The sequence below is a fragment of the Scyliorhinus torazame genome, unplaced genomic scaffold (assembly GCF_047496885.1).
Source record: "Scyliorhinus torazame isolate Kashiwa2021f unplaced genomic scaffold, sScyTor2.1 scaffold_243, whole genome shotgun sequence".
NCBI lineage: Eukaryota > Metazoa > Chordata > Chondrichthyes > Carcharhiniformes > Scyliorhinidae > Scyliorhinus > Scyliorhinus torazame.
In genome coordinates this window covers 81854-100233 of record NW_027307970.1, presented here as the reverse complement: position 1 = coordinate 100233, position 18380 = coordinate 81854, and the positions used below count along the sequence as shown (strand labels likewise).

At 55.4% G+C, this 18380-nt stretch overlaps 1 protein-coding gene across 2 annotated transcripts in view; it reads right to left on the bottom strand.

Annotated features, from left to right (window-relative positions):
- Positions 1–18380, bottom strand: part of LOC140405800 (DNA-directed RNA polymerase III subunit RPC7-like) — a 189758-nt gene that overhangs the window by 111893 nt on the left and 59485 nt on the right. For both annotated transcript variants that reach the window (XR_011938764.1, XM_072494231.1), the window contains exons 5-6: positions 13928–14001; positions 8068–8178 (exon numbers count right to left, since the gene is read on the bottom strand). Coding sequence is in view for 1 of the 2 variants with exons in the window: in XM_072494231.1 (XP_072350332.1) it covers positions 8068–8178; positions 13928–14001 (185 nt within the window). In the remaining variant the exon portion in view is untranslated. The remainder of the gene's footprint in view (positions 1–8067; positions 8179–13927; positions 14002–18380) is intronic.

The window sequence follows — 18380 nt, the reverse complement described above, 5'->3', positions numbered from 1 at the left end:
CGGCCCTTGGAAAGAGCACCCTACCTAAGCCCATACCCCCACCCTAACCCCGTAACCCCATCTCACCTTTTTTGGACACTAAGGGCAATTTATCATGGCCAATACACCTAACCTGCTCGTCTTTGGACTGTGGGAGGAAACCGGAGCACCCGAAGGAAACCCACGCAGACACGGGGAGGACGTGCAGACTCCGCACAGACAGTGACCCAAGCCAGAATCGAACCTGGGACCCTGGAGCTGTGAAGTGACAGTGCTAAACACTGTGCTACCGTGCTGCCCATGGTCGGGCAGGGGCAGGATGGGCCTCAGAGCTAAGTTGCAGGGTGGGGACGGAGTGTGAAGGGGTCACTGGAAATGAAATGAAAATCGCTTATTGTCACAAGGAGGCTTCAATGACGTTACTGTGAAAAGCCCCTAGTCGCCACATTCCGGCGCCTGTGCGGGGAGGCTGGTACGGGAATTGAACACTGCTGCTGGCCTGACTTGGTCTCGGTGTGAACGGTGATGACTGAGGCTGTTACATGAGCTGGAGATGGGGAAACGTCTGCGTGAGATTCACGTCCTGGCTAAACAGTGTTGGGATTCTTCTGACGAAGAACCAGTTCAAATAACCGCATATTTCAGGAACAAAATGCTTTCCGAAATGGAAAGGCTGCCGATAAACCTTCTGACAGAAAATACAAGACATTGGTAAGACCACACATGGAATACCGTGTTCAGTGCTGGTCACCCTATTATCGAAAGGACATTGTCAAACTAGAAAGAGTGCAGAAGAGATTTACGAGGATGCTGCCAGGACTTGATGGCCCGGGTTATAAGGAGAGGCTGGGATTTTTTTCCCTGGAGCGTAGGAGAGGCAGCACGGTAGCACAGTGGTTACCACAATTGCTTCACAGCTCCAGGGTCCCGGGTTCGATTCCCGGCTTGGGTCACTGTCTGTGCGGAGTCTGCACGCTCTCCCCGTGTGTGCGTGGGTTTCCTCCGGGTGCTCCGGTTTCCTCCCACAGTCCAAAGATGTGCAGGTTAGGTGGATTGGCCATGATAAATTGCCCTTAGTGTCCAAAAACATGTTAAATGGGGGGTTACTGGGTTAGAACATCGAACATAGAAAAATACAGCATAGAACAGGCCCTTCGGCCCACGATGTTGTGCCGAACCTTTGTCCTAGATTAATCATAGATTATCATAGAATTTACAGTGCAGAAGGAGGCCATTCGGCCCCCCGAGTCTGCACCGGCTCTTGGAAAGAGCACCCTACCCAAACTCAACACCTCCACCCAAAGCCAAGGGCAATTTTGGACACTAAGGGCAATTTATCATGGCCAATCCACCTACCCTGCACATCTTTGGACTGTGGGATGAAACCGGAGCACCCGGAGGAAACCCACGCAGACACGGGGAGGATGTGCAGACTCCGCACAGACAGTGACCCAAGCCGGAATCGAACCTGGGACTCTGGAGCTGTGAAGCAATTGTGCTATCCACAATGCTACCGTGCTGCCCTTAAGAACAAATAAATCTACACTATATCATTTTACCATAATCCATTTATCTATCCAATAGCTGCTTGAAGGTCCCTAATGTTTCCGACTCAACTACTTCCACAGGCAGTGCATTACATGCCCCCACTACTCTCTGGGTAAAGAACCTACCTCTGACTTCTCCCTATATCTTCCACCATTCACCTTAAATTTATGTCCCCTTGTAATGGTGTGTTCCACACAGGGAAAAAGTCTCGGACTGTCTACTCTATCTATTCCCCTGATCATCTTATAAACCTCTATCAAGTTGCCCCTCATCCTTCTCCGCTCTAATGAGAAAAGGCCTAGCACCCTCAACCTTTCCTCGTAAGACCTACTCTCCATTCCAGGCAACATCCTGGTTAATCTCCTTTGCACCTTTTCCAAAGCTTCCACATCCTTCCTAAAATGAGGTGACCAGAACTGTACACAGTACTCCAAATGTGGCCGTACCAAAGTTTTGTACAGCTGCATCATCACCTCACGGCTCTTAAATTCAATCCCTCTGTTAATGAACGCGAGCACACCACAGGCCTTCTTCACAGCTCTATCCACTTGAGTGGCAACTTTCAAAGATGAACATAGACCCCAAGATCTCTCTGCTCCTCCACATTGCCAAGAACTCTACCGTTAACCCTGTATTCCACATTCATATTTGTCCTTCCAAAATGGACAACCTCACACTTTTCAGGGTTAAACTCCATCTGCCACTTCTCAGCCCAGCTCTGCATCCTATCTATGTCTCTTTGCAGCCGACAACAGCCCTCCTCACTATCCACAACTCCACCAATCTTCGTATCGTCTGCAAATTTACTGACCCACCCTTCAACGGGTGCAGAGGAGATTTACCAGGATGTTGCCTGGTATGGAGGGAAAATCTTATGAGGAAAGGCTGATGGACTTGAGGTTGTTTTCGTTGGAGAGAAGAAGGTTAAGAGGAGACTTAATAGAGGTATACAAAATGATCAGGGGGTTGGATAGGGTGGACAGCGAGAGATGGAAATGGCTGGCACGAGGGGACATAGCTTTAAACTGAGGGGTAATAGATATAGGACAGAGGTAAGAGGTAGGTTCTTTACGCAAAGAGTAGTGAGGCCGTGGAATGCCCTACCTGCTACAGTAGTGAACTCGCCAACATGGAGGGCATTTAAAAGTTTATTGGATAAACATATGGATGATAATGGCATAGTGTAGGTTAGATGGCTTTTGTTTCGGTGCAACATCGTGGGCCGAAGGGCCTGTACTGCGCTGTATCGTTCTATGTTGTTCTATGTTCTAACTCCCTCATCCAAGTCATTAATGAAAATCACAAACAGCAGAGGACTCGGAACTGATCCCTGCGGTACGCCACTGGTAACTGGGCTCCAGGCTGAATATTTGCCATCCACCACCACTCTCTGACTTCTATCGGTTAGCCAGTTCGTTATCCAACTGGCCAAATTTCCCACTATCCCATGCCTCCTTACTTTCTGCAGAAGCCTACCATGGGGAACCTTATCAAATGCCTTACTAAAATCCATGTACACTACATCCACTGCTTTACCTTCATCCACCTGCTTGGTCACCTCCTCAAAGAATTCAATAAGACTTGTAAGGCAAGACCTACCCCTCACAAATCCGTGCTGACTCTCCCTAATCAAGCAGTGTCTTTCCAGATGCTCAGAAATCCTATCCTTCAGTACCCTTTCCATTACTTTGCCTACCACCGAAGTAAGACTAACTGGCCTGTAATTCCCAGGGTTATCCTAATCCCTTTTTTGAACAGGGGCACGACATTCGCCACTCTCCAATCCCCTGGTACCACCCCTGTTGACAGTGAGGACAAAAAGATCATTGCCAACAGCTCTGCAATTTCATCTCTTGCTTCCCATAGAATCCTTGGATATATCCCGTCAGGCCCGGGGGACTCGTCTATCCTCAAGTTTTTCAAAATGTCCAACACATCTTCCTTCCTAACAAGTATTTCCTCGAGCTTACCAATCTGTTTCACACTGTCCTCTCCAACAATATCGCCCCTCTCATTTGTAAATACAGAAGAAAAGTACTCGTTCAAGACCTCTCATATCTCTTCAGACTCAATACACAATCTCCCGCTACTGTCCTTGATCGGACCTACCCTCGCTCTAGTCATTCTCATATTTATCACATATGTGTAAAAGGCCTTGGGGTTTTCCTTGATCCTACCCGCCAAAGATTGTTCATGCCCTCTCTTAGCTCTCCTAATCCGTTTCTTCAGTTCCCTCCTGGCTATCTTGTATCCCTCCAATGCCCTGTCTGAACCTTGTTTCCTCAGCCTTACATAAGTCTCCTTTTTCCGCTTAACAAGACATTCAACCTCTCTTGTCAACCATGGTTCCCTCACTCGACCATCTCTTCCCTGCCTGACAGGGACATACATATCAAGGACACGTAGTACCTGTTCCTTGAACAAGTTCCACATTTCACTTGTGTCCGTCCCTGACAGCCTATGTTCCCAACTTATGCACTTCAATTCTTGTCTGACAACATCGTATTTACCCTTCCCCCAATTGTAAACCTTGCCCTGTTGCACGTACCTATCCCTCTCCGTTACTAAAGTGCTAGAAGCTGGGCGGCACGGGCACACTGGGCCGAATGGCCTGTTTCCGTGCTGTCAACATCTCTGACTCTATGATGGAGACGGGGAAATGGAGTGATTGTCTGGGGGTGTAGAACAGGGGGTCAGTCTGGGAATACGCGGCAGATCATCCGGGGGAGGTGAACTTGTGGAGGTCGCGTCACTGCATATATTTAAGGACAAAATAGATTTAGAGACTCTAACGGGTCACGTAACCTGGAACGACACTCACAGGATGCTTGGCAATAGAACTAAAATATAAAAGACAGCCAGTATCTTCGAAACATTGGTCCTGGATTAGGACTCCAGCGGGAGTATTGCATCCGATTCCAGACCCCGCACTGGAGGGAAGAGGTCAACGTCCCTCGTAGAGAGGGTGCGGAGGGAGATTTCAACCAGATCGGGGGGAGCAGGGGTTTCCTCCAGAATGGGGGAGATTGCCCCAGAACGGGTGGGATGGGGGAGATTGCCCCCAGATCGGGGGGAGGAGATGGGGGGGAATTTCCCCCAGAATGGGGGGATGGGGGAGATTGCCCCCAGATCGGGGGGAGCAGGGGATGGGGGGAAATTTCCCCCAGAACGGGGGGGGGATGGGGGAAGATTGCCCCAGATCGGGGGGAGCAGGGGATGGGGGGGGGATTTCCCCCAGAACGGGGGGGGGATGGTGGGAGATTGCCCCCAAATCGGGGGGGATGGGGGAAATTGCCCCCAGATCGGGGGGGAGCAGGGGATGGGGGTAATTTCCTCAGAACGGGGGGGTGGGTGGGGGGATGGGGGGGAAGATTTCCCCAGATCGGGAGCAACAGGGGATTGGGGGGGGGGGATTTCCCCCAGAACGTGGGGGATGGGGGCAGATTGCCCCCAGATCGGGGGGAGCAGGGGATGGGGGGGGGGGGGGGATTTCCCCCAGAACGGGGGACGGGACGGGGGGAGATTGCCCCAGATCGGGGGGGATGGTGGAGATTGCCCCCCGATTGGGGGGAGCAGGGGATGGGGGGGATTTCCCCCAGAACGGGGGGGGGGGGGGGATGGGGGCAGATTGCCCCCAGATCGGGGGGGGGGGGGGGGATGGGGGCAGATTGCCCCCAGATCGGGGGGGGGGGGAGATGGGGGCAGATTGCCCCCAGATCGGGGGGGGGGGGGGGGAGATGGGGGCAGATTGCCCCCAGATCGGGGGGGGGAGATGGGGGCAGATTGCCCCCAGATCGGGGGGGGGGATGGGGGCAGATTGCCCCCAGATCGGGGGGGGGGGATGGGGGCAGATGGCCCCCAGATCGGGGGGGGGATGGGGGCAGATTGCCCCCAGATCGGGGGGGATGGGGGCAGATTGCCCCCAGATCGGGGGGGATGGGGGCAGATTGCCCCCAGATCGGGGGGGATGGGGGCAGATTGCCCCCAGATCGGGGGGGATGGGGGCAGATTGCCCCCAGATCGGGGGGGATGGGGGCAGATTGCCCCCAGATCGGGGGGGGATGGGGGCAGATTGCCCCCAGATCGGGGGGGGGGGTTGGGGGTAGATTGCCCCCAGATCGGGGGGGGGGAGAGATGGGGGCAGATTGCCCCCAGATCGGGGGGGGATGGGGGCAGATTGCCCCCAGATCGGGGGGGGGATGGGGGCAGATTGCCCCCAGATCGGGGGGGGGGGGGGGAAAGAGATGGGGGCAGATTGCTCCCAGATCGGGGGGGGGATGGGGGCAGATTGCCCCCAGATCGGGGGGGGATGGGGGCAGATTGCCCCCAGATCGGGGGGGGGATGGGGGCAGATTGCCCCCAGATCGGGGGGGGGATGGGGGCAGATTGCCCCCAGATCGGGGGGGGGGATGGGGCAGATTGCCCCCAGATCGGGGGGGGGGATGGGGGCAGATTGCCCCCAGATCGGGGGGGGGGATGGGGGCAGATTGCCCCCAGATCGGGGGGGGGGGATGGGGGCAGATTGCCCCCAGATCGGGGGGGGGGGGGGGAGAGATGGGGGCAGATTGCCCCCAGATCGGGGGGGATGGGGGCAGATTGCCCCCAGATCGGGGGGGGATGGGGGCAGATTGCCCCCAGATCGGGGGGGGATGGGGGCAGATTGCCCCCAGATCGGGGGGGGATGGGGGCAGATTGCCCCCAGATCGGGGGGGGATGGGGGCAGATTGCCCCCAGATCGGGGGGGGATGGGGGCAGATTGCCCCCAGATCGGGGGGGGATGGGGGCAGATTGCCCCCAGATCGGGGGGGGATGGGGGCAGATTGCCCCCAGATCGGGGGGGATGGGGGCAGATTGCCCCCAGATCGGGGGGGGGGATGGGGCAGATTGCCCCCAGATCGGGGGGGGGGATGGGGCAGATTGCCCCCAGATCGGGGGGGGGGATGGGGCAGATTGCCCCCAGATCGGGGGGGGGATGGGGGCAGATTGCCCCCAGATCGGGGGGGGATGGGGGCAGATTGCCCCCAGATCGGGGGGGGATGGGGGCAGATTGCCCCCAGATCGGGGGGGGATGGGGGCAGATTGCCCCCAGATCGGGGGGGGATGGGGGCAGATTGCCCCCAGATCGGGGGGGGATGGGGGCAGATTGCCCCCAGATCGGGGGGGGATGGGGGCAGATTGCCCCCAGATCGGGGGGGGATGGGGGCAGATTGCCCCCAGATCGGGGGGGGATGGGGGCAGATTGCCCCCAGATCGGGGGGGGATGGGGGCAGATTGCCCCCAGATCGGGGGGGGGATGGGGGCAGATTGCCCCCAGATCGGGGGGGATGGGGGCAGATTGCCCCCAGATCGGGGGGGGATGGGGGCAGATTGCCCCCAGATCGGGGGGGGATGGGGGCAGATTGCCCCCAGATCGGGGGGGGGGGGGGGAGAGATGGGGGCAGATTGCTCCCAGATCGGGGGGGGTGGGGGCAGATTGCCCCCAGATCGGGGGGGATGGGGGCAGATTGCCCCCAGATCGGGGGGGATGGGGGCAGATTGCCCCCAGATCGGGGGGGATGGGGGCAGATTGCCCCCAGATCGGGGGGGATGGGGCAGATTGCCCCCAGATCGGGGGGGGGGGGGGATGGGGGCAGACTGCCCCCAGATCGGGGGGGATGGGGGGAGATTGCCCCCAGATCGGGGGGGGGGAGCAGGGGATGGGGGGAAATTTCCCCAGAACAGGGGGGGGATGGGGGAGATTTCCCCCAGATCGGGGGGAGCAGGGGATGGGGGGGAATTTCCCCAGAACGGGAGGGGGAGGGGGTTGGGGGGAGATTTCCCCCAGATCGGGGGGGGGGGGGGGAGCAGGAGATTGGGGGGGAATTTCCCCAGAATGTGGGGGATGGGGGAGATTGCCCACAGATTGGGGGGAGCAGGGGATGAGATCAGCAAGTTGTTGTGATGGGGAAGATTTTGGCAGGGGGGAAGTTGATTGGACTGATCTTTCAAATAACCAGCACAGATATGACGGACTGAAGGGCGTCCGCCCAGGCAGCAGGAAGCTGCGAGCCTCCTGTGAACACAGCGTTCGGGGCAAGTCCAGGACACGGCAGGCCGACAGGCAAACACGGATGTGACACTGTCGCTGGGGAGCAGTGACGGACAGCGGTCTCTCGTCGCCTCAACTGGGAAGTAATAGACGACAAACTATCATCCGTGAATGTTGATCATAGATCACAGAACATAGAATTTACAGTGCAGAAGGAGGCCATTCGGCCCATCAAGTCTGCACCGGCTCTCGGAAAGAGCACCCTACCTAATCCCCATAACCCAGTAACCCCACCCAACACTAAGGGACAATTTATCATGGCCAATCCACCTAACCTGCACATCTTTGGACTGTGGGAGGAAACCGGAGCACCCGGAGGAAACCCACGCAGACACGGGGAGGACGTGCAGACTCCGCACAGACAGTGACCCGGCCGGGAATCGAACCTGGGACCCTGGAGCTGTGAAGCAATTGTGCTATCCACAATGCTACCGTGAAGCTCCGGGACTGACCTCTTCAAACTCCTCCTCATCGTACTCCTCTTCATTCTCCTTCTCCTCTTCTCCCTTGTCCTGTTCCTCCTCTTCGTCGGAACTGTGAGCTTCTTCCTTCTTCTCCAGCGTCTGAGGAAGAGTCGAGAAAATGACAGATACGGAAATGATTAATGGACCACTCCGTCGTCCCCAGGGCAGCGCCAAGCTGATACCCATTAACCCCACCGTCCATACCCACCTCACCCTCCATACCCACCGCACTGAGCTGATACACATTAATCTCACCCTCCATACCCACCGCACCCTCCATACCCACCTCACCCTCCATACCCACACACTGAGCTGATACACATTAACCCCACCGTCCATACCCACCTCACCCTCTATACCCACCGCACCCTCCATACCCACCGCACCCTCCATACCCACCGCACCCTCCATACCCACCGCACCCTCCATACCCACACACCGAGCTGATACACATTAACCTCACCCTCCATACCCACACACCGAGCTGATACACATTAACCTCACCCTCCATACCAACACACTGAGCTGATACACATTAACCTCACTCTCCATACCCACCACACCGAGCTGATACACATTAACCTCACCCTCCATACCCACACACCGAGCTGATACCCATTAACCCCACCCTCCATAGCCACCTCACCCTCCATACCCACCTCGCCCTCCATACCCACCTCGCCCTCCATACCCACCGCACTGAGCTGATACACATTAATCTCACCCTCCATACCCACCGCACCCTCCATACCCACACACTGAGCTGATACCCATTAACCCCACCGTCCATACCCACCTCACCCTCCATACCCACCGCACCCTCCATACCCACCTCACCCTCCATACCCACAGCACTGAGCTGATACACATTAACCTCACCCTCCATACCCACCGCACTGAGCTGATATACATTAACCTCACTCTCCATACCCACACACTGAGTTGATACACATTAACCTCACCCTCCATACCCACACACTGAGCTGATACACATTAACCTAGCCTTCCATACCCACCGCACCGAGCAGATACACATTAACCTTACCCTCCATACCCACACACTGAGCTGATACACATTAACCTCACCCTCCATACCCACACACTGAGCTGATACACATTAACCTCACGCTCCATACCCACACACTGAGCTGATACACATTAACCTAGCCTTCCATACCCACCGCACCGAGCAGATACACATTAACCTTACCCTCCATACCCACACACTGAGCTGATACACATTAACCTCACCCTCCATACCCACACACTGAGCTGATACACCTTAACCTCACGCTCCATACCCACACACTGAGCTGATACACATTAACCTCACCCTCCATACCCACACACTGAGCTGATACACATTAACCTCACCCGACATACCCACTGCACTGAGCTGATACACATTAACCTCACCCTCCATACCCACCGCACTCAGCTGATACACATTAACCTCACCCTCCATACCCACACACTGAGCTGATACACATTAACCTCACGCTCCATACCCACACACTGAGCTGATACACATTAACCTCACTCTCCATACCCACACACTGAGCTGATACACATTAACCTCACCCTCCATACCCACACACTGAGCTGATACACATTAACATCACCCTACATACCCACTGCACTGAGCTGATACACATTAACCTCACCCTCCATACCCACACACCGAGCTGATACACATTAACCTCACTCTCCATACCCACCGCACTGAGCTGATACACATTAACCTCACCCTCCAAACCCACCACACTGAGCTGATACACATTAACCTCACTCTCCATACCACCGCACCCTCCAAACCCACCGCACTGAGCTGATACACATTAACCTCACCCTCCATACCCACACACCGAGCTGATACACATTAACCTCACTCTCCATACCAACCGCACTGAGCTGATACACATTAACCTCACCCTCCATACCCACACACTGAGCTGATACACATTAACCTCACCCTCCATACTCACACACTGAGCTGATACACATTAACCTTACACTCCATACCCACACACAGAGCTGATACCCATTAACCTCACCCTCCAAACCCACCACACCTGAGCTGATACACATTAACCTCACTCTCCACATCCACTGCACCTCACCCTCCATACCCGCACACCGAGCTGATACACATTAACCTCACGCTCCAAAACCACACACTGAGCTGATACACATTAACCTCACCCCCCCATACCCACACACGGAGCTGATACACATTAACCTCACCCTCCAAACCCACCACACTGAGCTGATACACATTAACCTCACCCTCCATACCCACTGCACTGAGCTGATACACATTAACCTCACCCTCCATACCCACACACGGAGCTGATACACATTAACCTCACCCTCCATACCCACTGCACTGAGCTGATACACATTAACCTCACCCTCCATACCCACACACAGAGCTCATTCACATTAACCTTACACTCCATACCCACATAGTGAGCTTATACACATTAACCTCACCCTCCATACCCACACACGGAGCTGATACACATTAACCTCACTCTCCATACCCACACTGAGCTGATACACATTAACCTCACCCTCCATACCCACACTGAGCTGATACACATTAACCTCACCCTCCATACCCACCGCACTGAGCTGATACACATTAACCTCACCCTCCATACCCACCGCACTGAGCTGATACACATTAACCTCAGCCTCCATACCCACTGCACTGAGCTGATACACATTAACCTTACACTCCATACCCACATAGTGAGCTTATACACATTAACCTCACCCTCCATACCCACACACGGAGCTGATACACATTAAGCTCACTCTCCATACCCACACTGAGCTGATACACATTAACCTCACTCTCCATACCCACCGCACTGAGCTGATACACATTAACCTCACCCTCCATACCCACACACGGAGCTGATACACATTAACCACACTCTCCATACCCACACTGAGCTGATACACATTAACCTTACACTCCATACCCACATAGTGAGCTTATACACATTAACCTCACCCTCCATACCCACACACGGAGCTGATACACATTAAGCTCACTCTCCATACCCACACTGAGCTGATACACATTAACCTCACTCTCCATACCCACCGCACTGAGCTGATACACATTAACCTCACCCTCCATACCCACACACGGAGCTGATACACATTAACCTCACCCTCCAAACCCACCACACCTGAGCTGATACATATTAACCTCACCCTCCATACCCACACACTGAGCTGATACCCATTAACCTCACCCTCCAAACCCACCACACCTGAGCTGATACACATTAACCTCACTCTCCACACCCACTGCACCTCACTCTCCATACCCGCACACCGAGCTGATACACATTAACCTCACGCTCCATACCCACACACTGAGCTGATACACATTAACCTCACCCCCCCATACCCACACACGGAGCTGATACACATTAACCTCACCCTCCAAACCCACCACACTGAGCTGATACACATTAACCTCACCCTCCATACCCACTGCACTGAGCTGATACACATTAACCTCACCCTCCATACCCACACACAGAGCTGATACACATTAACCTCACCCTCCATACCCACTGCACAGAGCTGATACACATTAACCTCACCCTCCATACCCACACACAGAGCTCATTCACATTAACCTTACACTCCATACCCACATAGTGAGCTTATACATATTAACCTCACCCTCCATACCCACACACGGAGCTGATACACATTAACCTCACTCTCCATACCCACACTGAGCTGATACACATTAACCTCACCCTCCATACCCACACACTGAGCTGATACACATTAACCTCACTCTCCATACCCACACTGAGCTGATACACATTAACCTCACCCTCCATACCCACACACTGAGCTGATACACATTAACCTCACCCTCCAAACCCACCACACTGAGCTGATACACATTAACCTCACCCTCCATACCCACACACTGAGCTGATACACATTAACCTCACTCTCCATACCCACACTGAGCTGATACACATTAACCTCACCCTCCATACCCACACACTGAGCTGATACACATTAACCTCACTCTCCATACCCACCGCACTGGGCTGATACACATTAACCTCACTATCCATACCCACACACGGAGCTGATACACATTAACCTCACCCTCCATACCCACCGCACTGGGCTGATACACATTAACCTCACTCTCCATACCCACACTGAGCTGATACACATTAACCTCACTCTCCATACCCACCGCACTGGGCTGATACACATTAACCTCACTATCCATACCCACACACGGAGCTGATGCACATTAACCTCACCCTCCATACCCACACACTGAGCTGATACACATTAACCTCACCCTCCATACTCACACACTGAGCTGATACACATTAACCTTACACTCCATACCCACACACCGAGCTGATACACATTAACCTCACTCTCCATACCCACACACTGAGCTGATACACATTAACCTCACCCTCCATACCCACTGCACTGGGCTGATACACATTAACCTCACCCTCCATACCCACTGCACTGAGCTGATACACATTAACCTCACCCTCCATACCCACTGCACTGAGCTGATACACATTAACCTTACACTCCATACCCACACACCGAGCTGATACACATTAACCTCACTCTCCATACCCACACACTGAGCTGATACACATTAACCTCACCCTCCATACCCACACACTGAGCTGATACACATTAACCTCACTCTCCATACCCACTGCACTGGGCTGATACACATTAACCTCACCCTCCATACCCACTGCACTGAGCTGATACACATTAACCTCACCCTCCATACCCACACACTGAGCTGATACACATTAACCTCACCCTCCATACCCACACACCGAGCTGATACACATTAACCTCACCCTCCATATACACACTGACTGATACACATTAACCTCACCCTCCATACCCACACACTGAGCTGATACACATTAACCTCACCCTCCATATACACACACAGAGCTGATTCACATTAACCTTACCCTCCATACCCACACTGAGCTGATACACATTAACCTCAAACTCCATACCCACACACAGAGCTGATACACAATAACCTCACCCTCCATACCCACACACAGAGCTGATACACATTAACCTCACCCTCCATACCCACACACTGAGCTGATACACATTAACCTCACCCTCCATACCCACTGCACTGGGCTGATACACATTAACCTCACCCTCCATACCCACTGCACTGAGCTGATGCACATTAACCTCACCCTCCATACCCACCGCACTGAGCTGATACACATTAACCTCACCCTCCATACCCACTGCACTGGGCTGATACACATTAACCTCACCCTCCATACCCACTGCACTGAGCTGATGCACATTAACCTCACCCTCCATACCCACTGCACTGAGCTGATGCACATTAACGTCACCCTCCATACCCACCGCACTGAGCTGATACACATTAACCTCACCCTCCATACCCACACACTGAGCTGATACACATTAACCTCACTCTCCATACCCACACACCGAGCTGATACACATTAACCTCACCCTCCATACCCACACACTGAGCTGATACACATTAACCTCACCCTCCATACCCACACACTGAGCTGATACACATTAACCTCACTCTCCATACCCACACACTGAGCTGATACACATTAACCTCACCCTCCATACTCACACACAGAGCTGATACACATTAACCTCACCCTCCATACCCACACACTGAGCTGATACACATTAACCTCACCCTCCATACTCACACACTGAGCTGATACTCATTAACCTCACACTTCGGTCCCAGGTCACCATTCCTGGGATCACCATTCCAGATTACCTCCAGCTTTTTGATGATTTCTTCTTTCTCCACGCTTGTCCTGGGTTTGAGCTTCCGCCCTGGGACCGGGGTCTCTGCAAACACAATGTGAAACAGGAGGACCACAGAGCGATCGAGGCAAAGTGACGAGTGACAAACTTCCTTCTGGGTTTTTAAACAATGAGTTGACAGGGGCAGCACGACAGCACAGTGGTTAGCACTGCGGCTTCACAGCGCCGGGGACCCGGGTTCGATTCCCAGCTTGGGTCACTGTCTGTGCGGAGTCTGCACGTCCTCCCCGTGTCTGCGTGGGTTTCCTCCGGGTGCTCCGGTTTCCTCCCACAAGTCCCGAAAGACGGGCTGCTGGGTGAATTGGACATTCTGAAATCTCCCTCTGTGACCCGAACAGGTGCCGGAATGCGGCGACTAGGGGCTTTTCACAGTAACTTCACTGCAGCGTTAATGTAAACTTGTGACACTAATAAAGACCATCATTTTTGATTATTTTCAGGTGAGGTTTGACAGGGGTCAGCGAGAGGATACTGTTCTGTTTGACTTTCCCAAGGTGTTTGATTAAGGGCAATCCTCCAGACAGTTTAACAATATTAAAGCCCGCAGTTCATGGGGGGGGTGGTCGTGTTGATTCGGACAGGGGGCCGGATGCAGGTAACGACACCCGACGGTGATGGTTAATGGGGAGCGATGTGTGCACCGTGCGGTCGCAGCCCGTCTCTCTCAGTGTCACACACGGTTCGTCACCCCCACGTCCACCCCCCTTTACTCACTCCGACAGCCTTTCCCACCTGCAGTTAATAACCCAACCCCGTTAACGCCTTCTGGCTTCAGGTTTGGCGAACATGTCTGGTCCGCGACCGTTTATTCAACTTCCTGGGAACTCAATATCAACACTTTCCAGCCGGCTACCCCAGCGAAATCTCTGCCATTACCTCTCATTCCCCAAAAACCAATCTCCAGACTCCCCCCGGTGGTGGTCGAGGGGATATCTGGGCAGACTCTCCTGGTGGGATGGGAGGAACAATGCACTCTGCAGATGATAAGGAAGTTCAATTGATGCCAAGGCCTGTTGGGAGGGTGTAAGTGTCTCCCTGTAGCCTGGGCCTGTTGGGACGGTGTAGGTGTCTCCCTGTAGTCTGGGCCTGTTGGGAGGGTGTAGGTGTCTCCCTGTAGTCTGGGCCTGTTGGGAGGGTGTAAGTGTCTCCCTGTAGTCTGGGCCTGTTGGGAGGGTGTAAGTGTCACCCTGTAGTCTGGGCCTGTTGGGAGGGTGTAAGTGTCGCCCTGTAGCCTGGGCCTGTTGGGAGGGTGTAGGTGTCTCCCTGTAGCCTGGGCCTGTTGGGAGGGTGTAGGTGTCTCCCTGTAGCCTGGGCCTGTTGGGAGGGTGTAGGTGTCTCCCTGTGGCCTGGGCCTGTTGGGAGGGTGTAGGTCTCTCCCTGTAGTCTGGGCCTGTTGGGAGGGTGTAGGTGTCTCCCTGTAGTCTGGGCCTGTTGTTAGGGTGCAGGTGTCTCCCTGTAGCCTGGGCCTGTTGGGAGGGTGTAGGTGTCTCCCTGCAGTCTGGGCCTGTTGGGAGGGTGTAGGTGTGTCCCTGTAGCCTGGGCCTGTTGGGAGGGTGTAGGTGTCTCCCTGTAGCCTGGGCCTGTTGGGAGGGTGTAGGTGTCTCCCTGTAGCCTGGGCCTGTTGGGAGGGTGTAGGTGTCTCCCTGTAGCCTGGGCCTGTTGGGAGGGTGTAGGTGTCTCCCTGTAGTCTGGGCCTGTTGGGAGGGTGTAGGTGTCTCCCTGTAGTCTGGGCCTGTTGTTAGGGTGTAGGTGTCTCCCTGTAGCCTGGGCCTGTTGGGAGGGTGTAGGTGTCTCCCTGTAGCCTGGGCCTGTTGGGAGGGTGTAGGTGTCTCCCTGTAGCCTGGGCCTGTTGGGACAGTGTAGGTGTCTCCCTGTAGCCTGGGCCTGTTGGGAGGGTGTAGGTGTCTCCCTGTAGCCTGGGCCTGTTGGGAGGGTGTAGGTGTCTCCCTGTAGCCAGGGCCTGTTGGGACGGGTGTAGGTGTCTCCCTGTAGCCTGGGCCTGTTGGGACAGTGTAGGTGTCTCCCTGTAGTCTGGGCCTGTTGGGACGGGTGTCGGTGTCTCCCTGTAGCCTGGGCCTGTTGGGAGGGTGTAGGTGTCTCCCTGTAGCCTGGGCCTGTTGGGAGGGTGTAGGTGTCTCCCTGTAGTCTGGGCCTGTTGGGAGGGTGTAGGTGTCTCCCTGTAGTCTGGGCCTGTTGTTAGGGTGTAGGTGTCTCCCTGTAGCCTGGGCCTGTTGGGACAGTGTAGGTGTCTCCCTGTAGTCTGGGCCTGTTGTTAGGGTGTAGGTGTCTCCCTGTAGTCTGGGCCTGTTGTGAGGGTGTAAGTGTCTCCCTGTAGTCTGGGCCTGTTGGCAGGGTGTAGGTGTCTCCCTGTAGTCTGGGCCTGTTGGGAGGGTGTAGGTGTGTCCCTGTAGCCTGGGCCTGTTGGGAGGGTGTAGGTGTCTCCCTATAGCCTGTGCCTGTTGGGACAGTGTAGGTGTCTCCCTGTAGCCTGGGCCTGTTGGGACGGTGTAGGTGTCTCCCTGTAGTCTGGGCATGTTGGGAGGGTGTAGGTGTCTCCCTGTAGTCTGGGCCTGCTGGGAGGGTGTAGGTGTCTCCCTGTAGCCTGGGCCTGTTGGGACGGGTGTAGGTGTCTTCCTGCAGTCTGGGCCTGTTGGGAGGGTGTAGGTGTCTCCCTGTAGTCTGGGCCTGTTGGGAGGGTGTAGGTGTCTCCCTGTAGCCTGGGCCTGTTGGGAGGGTGTAGGTGTCTCCCTGTAGCCTGGGCCTGTTGGGAGGGTGTAGGTGTCTCCCTGTAGCCTGGGCCTGTTGGGACGGGTGCAGGTGTCTCCCTGTAGCCTGGGCCTGTTGTTAGGGTGTAGGTGTCTCCCTGTAGCCTGGGCCTGTTGGGACAGTGTAGGTGTCTCCCTGTAGCCTGGGCCTGTTGGGACGGTGTAGGTGTCTCCCTGTAGTCTGGGCCTGTTGGGAGGGTGTAGGTGTCTCCCTGTAGACTGGGCCTGTTGGGAGGGTGTAAGTGTCTCCCTGTAGTCTGGGCCTGTTGGGAGGGTGTAGGTGTCTCCCTGTAGCCTGGGCCTGTTGGGACGGTGTAGGTGTCTCCCTGTAGTCTAGGCCTGTTGGGACGGGTGTAGGTGTCTCCCTGTAGCCTGGGCCTGTTGGGAGGGTGTAGGTGTCTCCCTGTAGACTGGGCCTGTTGGGACGGGTGTCGGTGTCTCCCTGTAGTCTGGGCCTGTTGTGAGGATGTAGGTGTCTCCCTGTAGCCTGGGCCTGTTGGGACGGGTGTAGGTGTCTCCCTGTAGCCTTGGCCTGTTGGTAGGGTGTAAGTGTCTCCCTGTAGTCTGGGCCTGTTGGGAGGGTGTAGGTGTCTCCCTGTAGCCTGGGCCTGTTGGGAGGGTGTAGGTGTATCCCTGTAGCCTGGGCCTGTTGGGAGGGTGTAGGTGTCTCCCTGTAGCCTGGGCCTGTTGGGACAGTGTAGGTGTATCCCTGTAGCCTGGGCCTGTTGGGAGGGTGTAGGTGTCTCCGTGTAGCCTGGGCCTGTTGGGACAGTGTAGGTGTCTCCCTGTAGTCTGGGCCTGTTGTTAGGGTGTAGGTGTCTCCCTGTAGTCTGGGCCTGTTGTGAGGGTGTAAGTGTCTCCCTGTAGTCTGGGCCTGTTGGCAGGGTGTAGGTGTCTCCCGGTAGTCTGGGCCTGTTGGGAGGGTGTAGGTGTGTCCCTGTAGCCTGGGCCTGTTGGGAGGGTGTAGGTGTCTCCCTATAGCCTGTGCCTGTTGGGACAGTGTAGGTGTCTCCCTGTAGCCTGGGCCTGTTGGGACGGTGTAGGTGTCTCCCTGTAGTCTGGGCATGTTGGGAGGGTGTAGGTGTCTCCCTGTAGTCTGGGCCTGCTGGGAGGGTGTAGGTGTCTCCCTGTAGCCTGGGCCTGTTGGGACGGGTGTAGGTGTCTTCCTGCAGTCTGGGCCTGTTGGGAGGGTGTAGGTGTCTCCCTGTAGTCTGGGCCTGTTGGGAGGGTGTAGGTGTCTCCCTGTAGCCTGGGCCTGTTGGGAGGGTGTAGGTGTCTCCCTGTAGCCTGGGCCTGTTGGGAGGGTGTAGGTGTCTCCCTGTAGCCTGGGCCTGTTGGGACAGGTGCAGGTGTCTCCCTGTAGCCTGGGCCTGTTGTTAGGGTGTAGGTGTCTCCCTGTAGCCTGGGCCTGTTGGGACAGTGTAGGTGTCTCCCTGTAGCCTGGGCCTGTTGGGACGGTGTAGGTGTCTCCCTGTAGTCTGGGCCTGTTGGGTGGGTGTAGGTGTCTCCCTGTAGACTGGGCCTGTTGGGAGGGTGTAAGTGTCTCCCTGTAGTCTGGGCCTGTTGGGAGGGTGTAGGTGTCTCCCTGTAGCCTGGGCCTGTTGGGACGGTGTAGGTGTCTCCCTGTAGTCTAGGCCT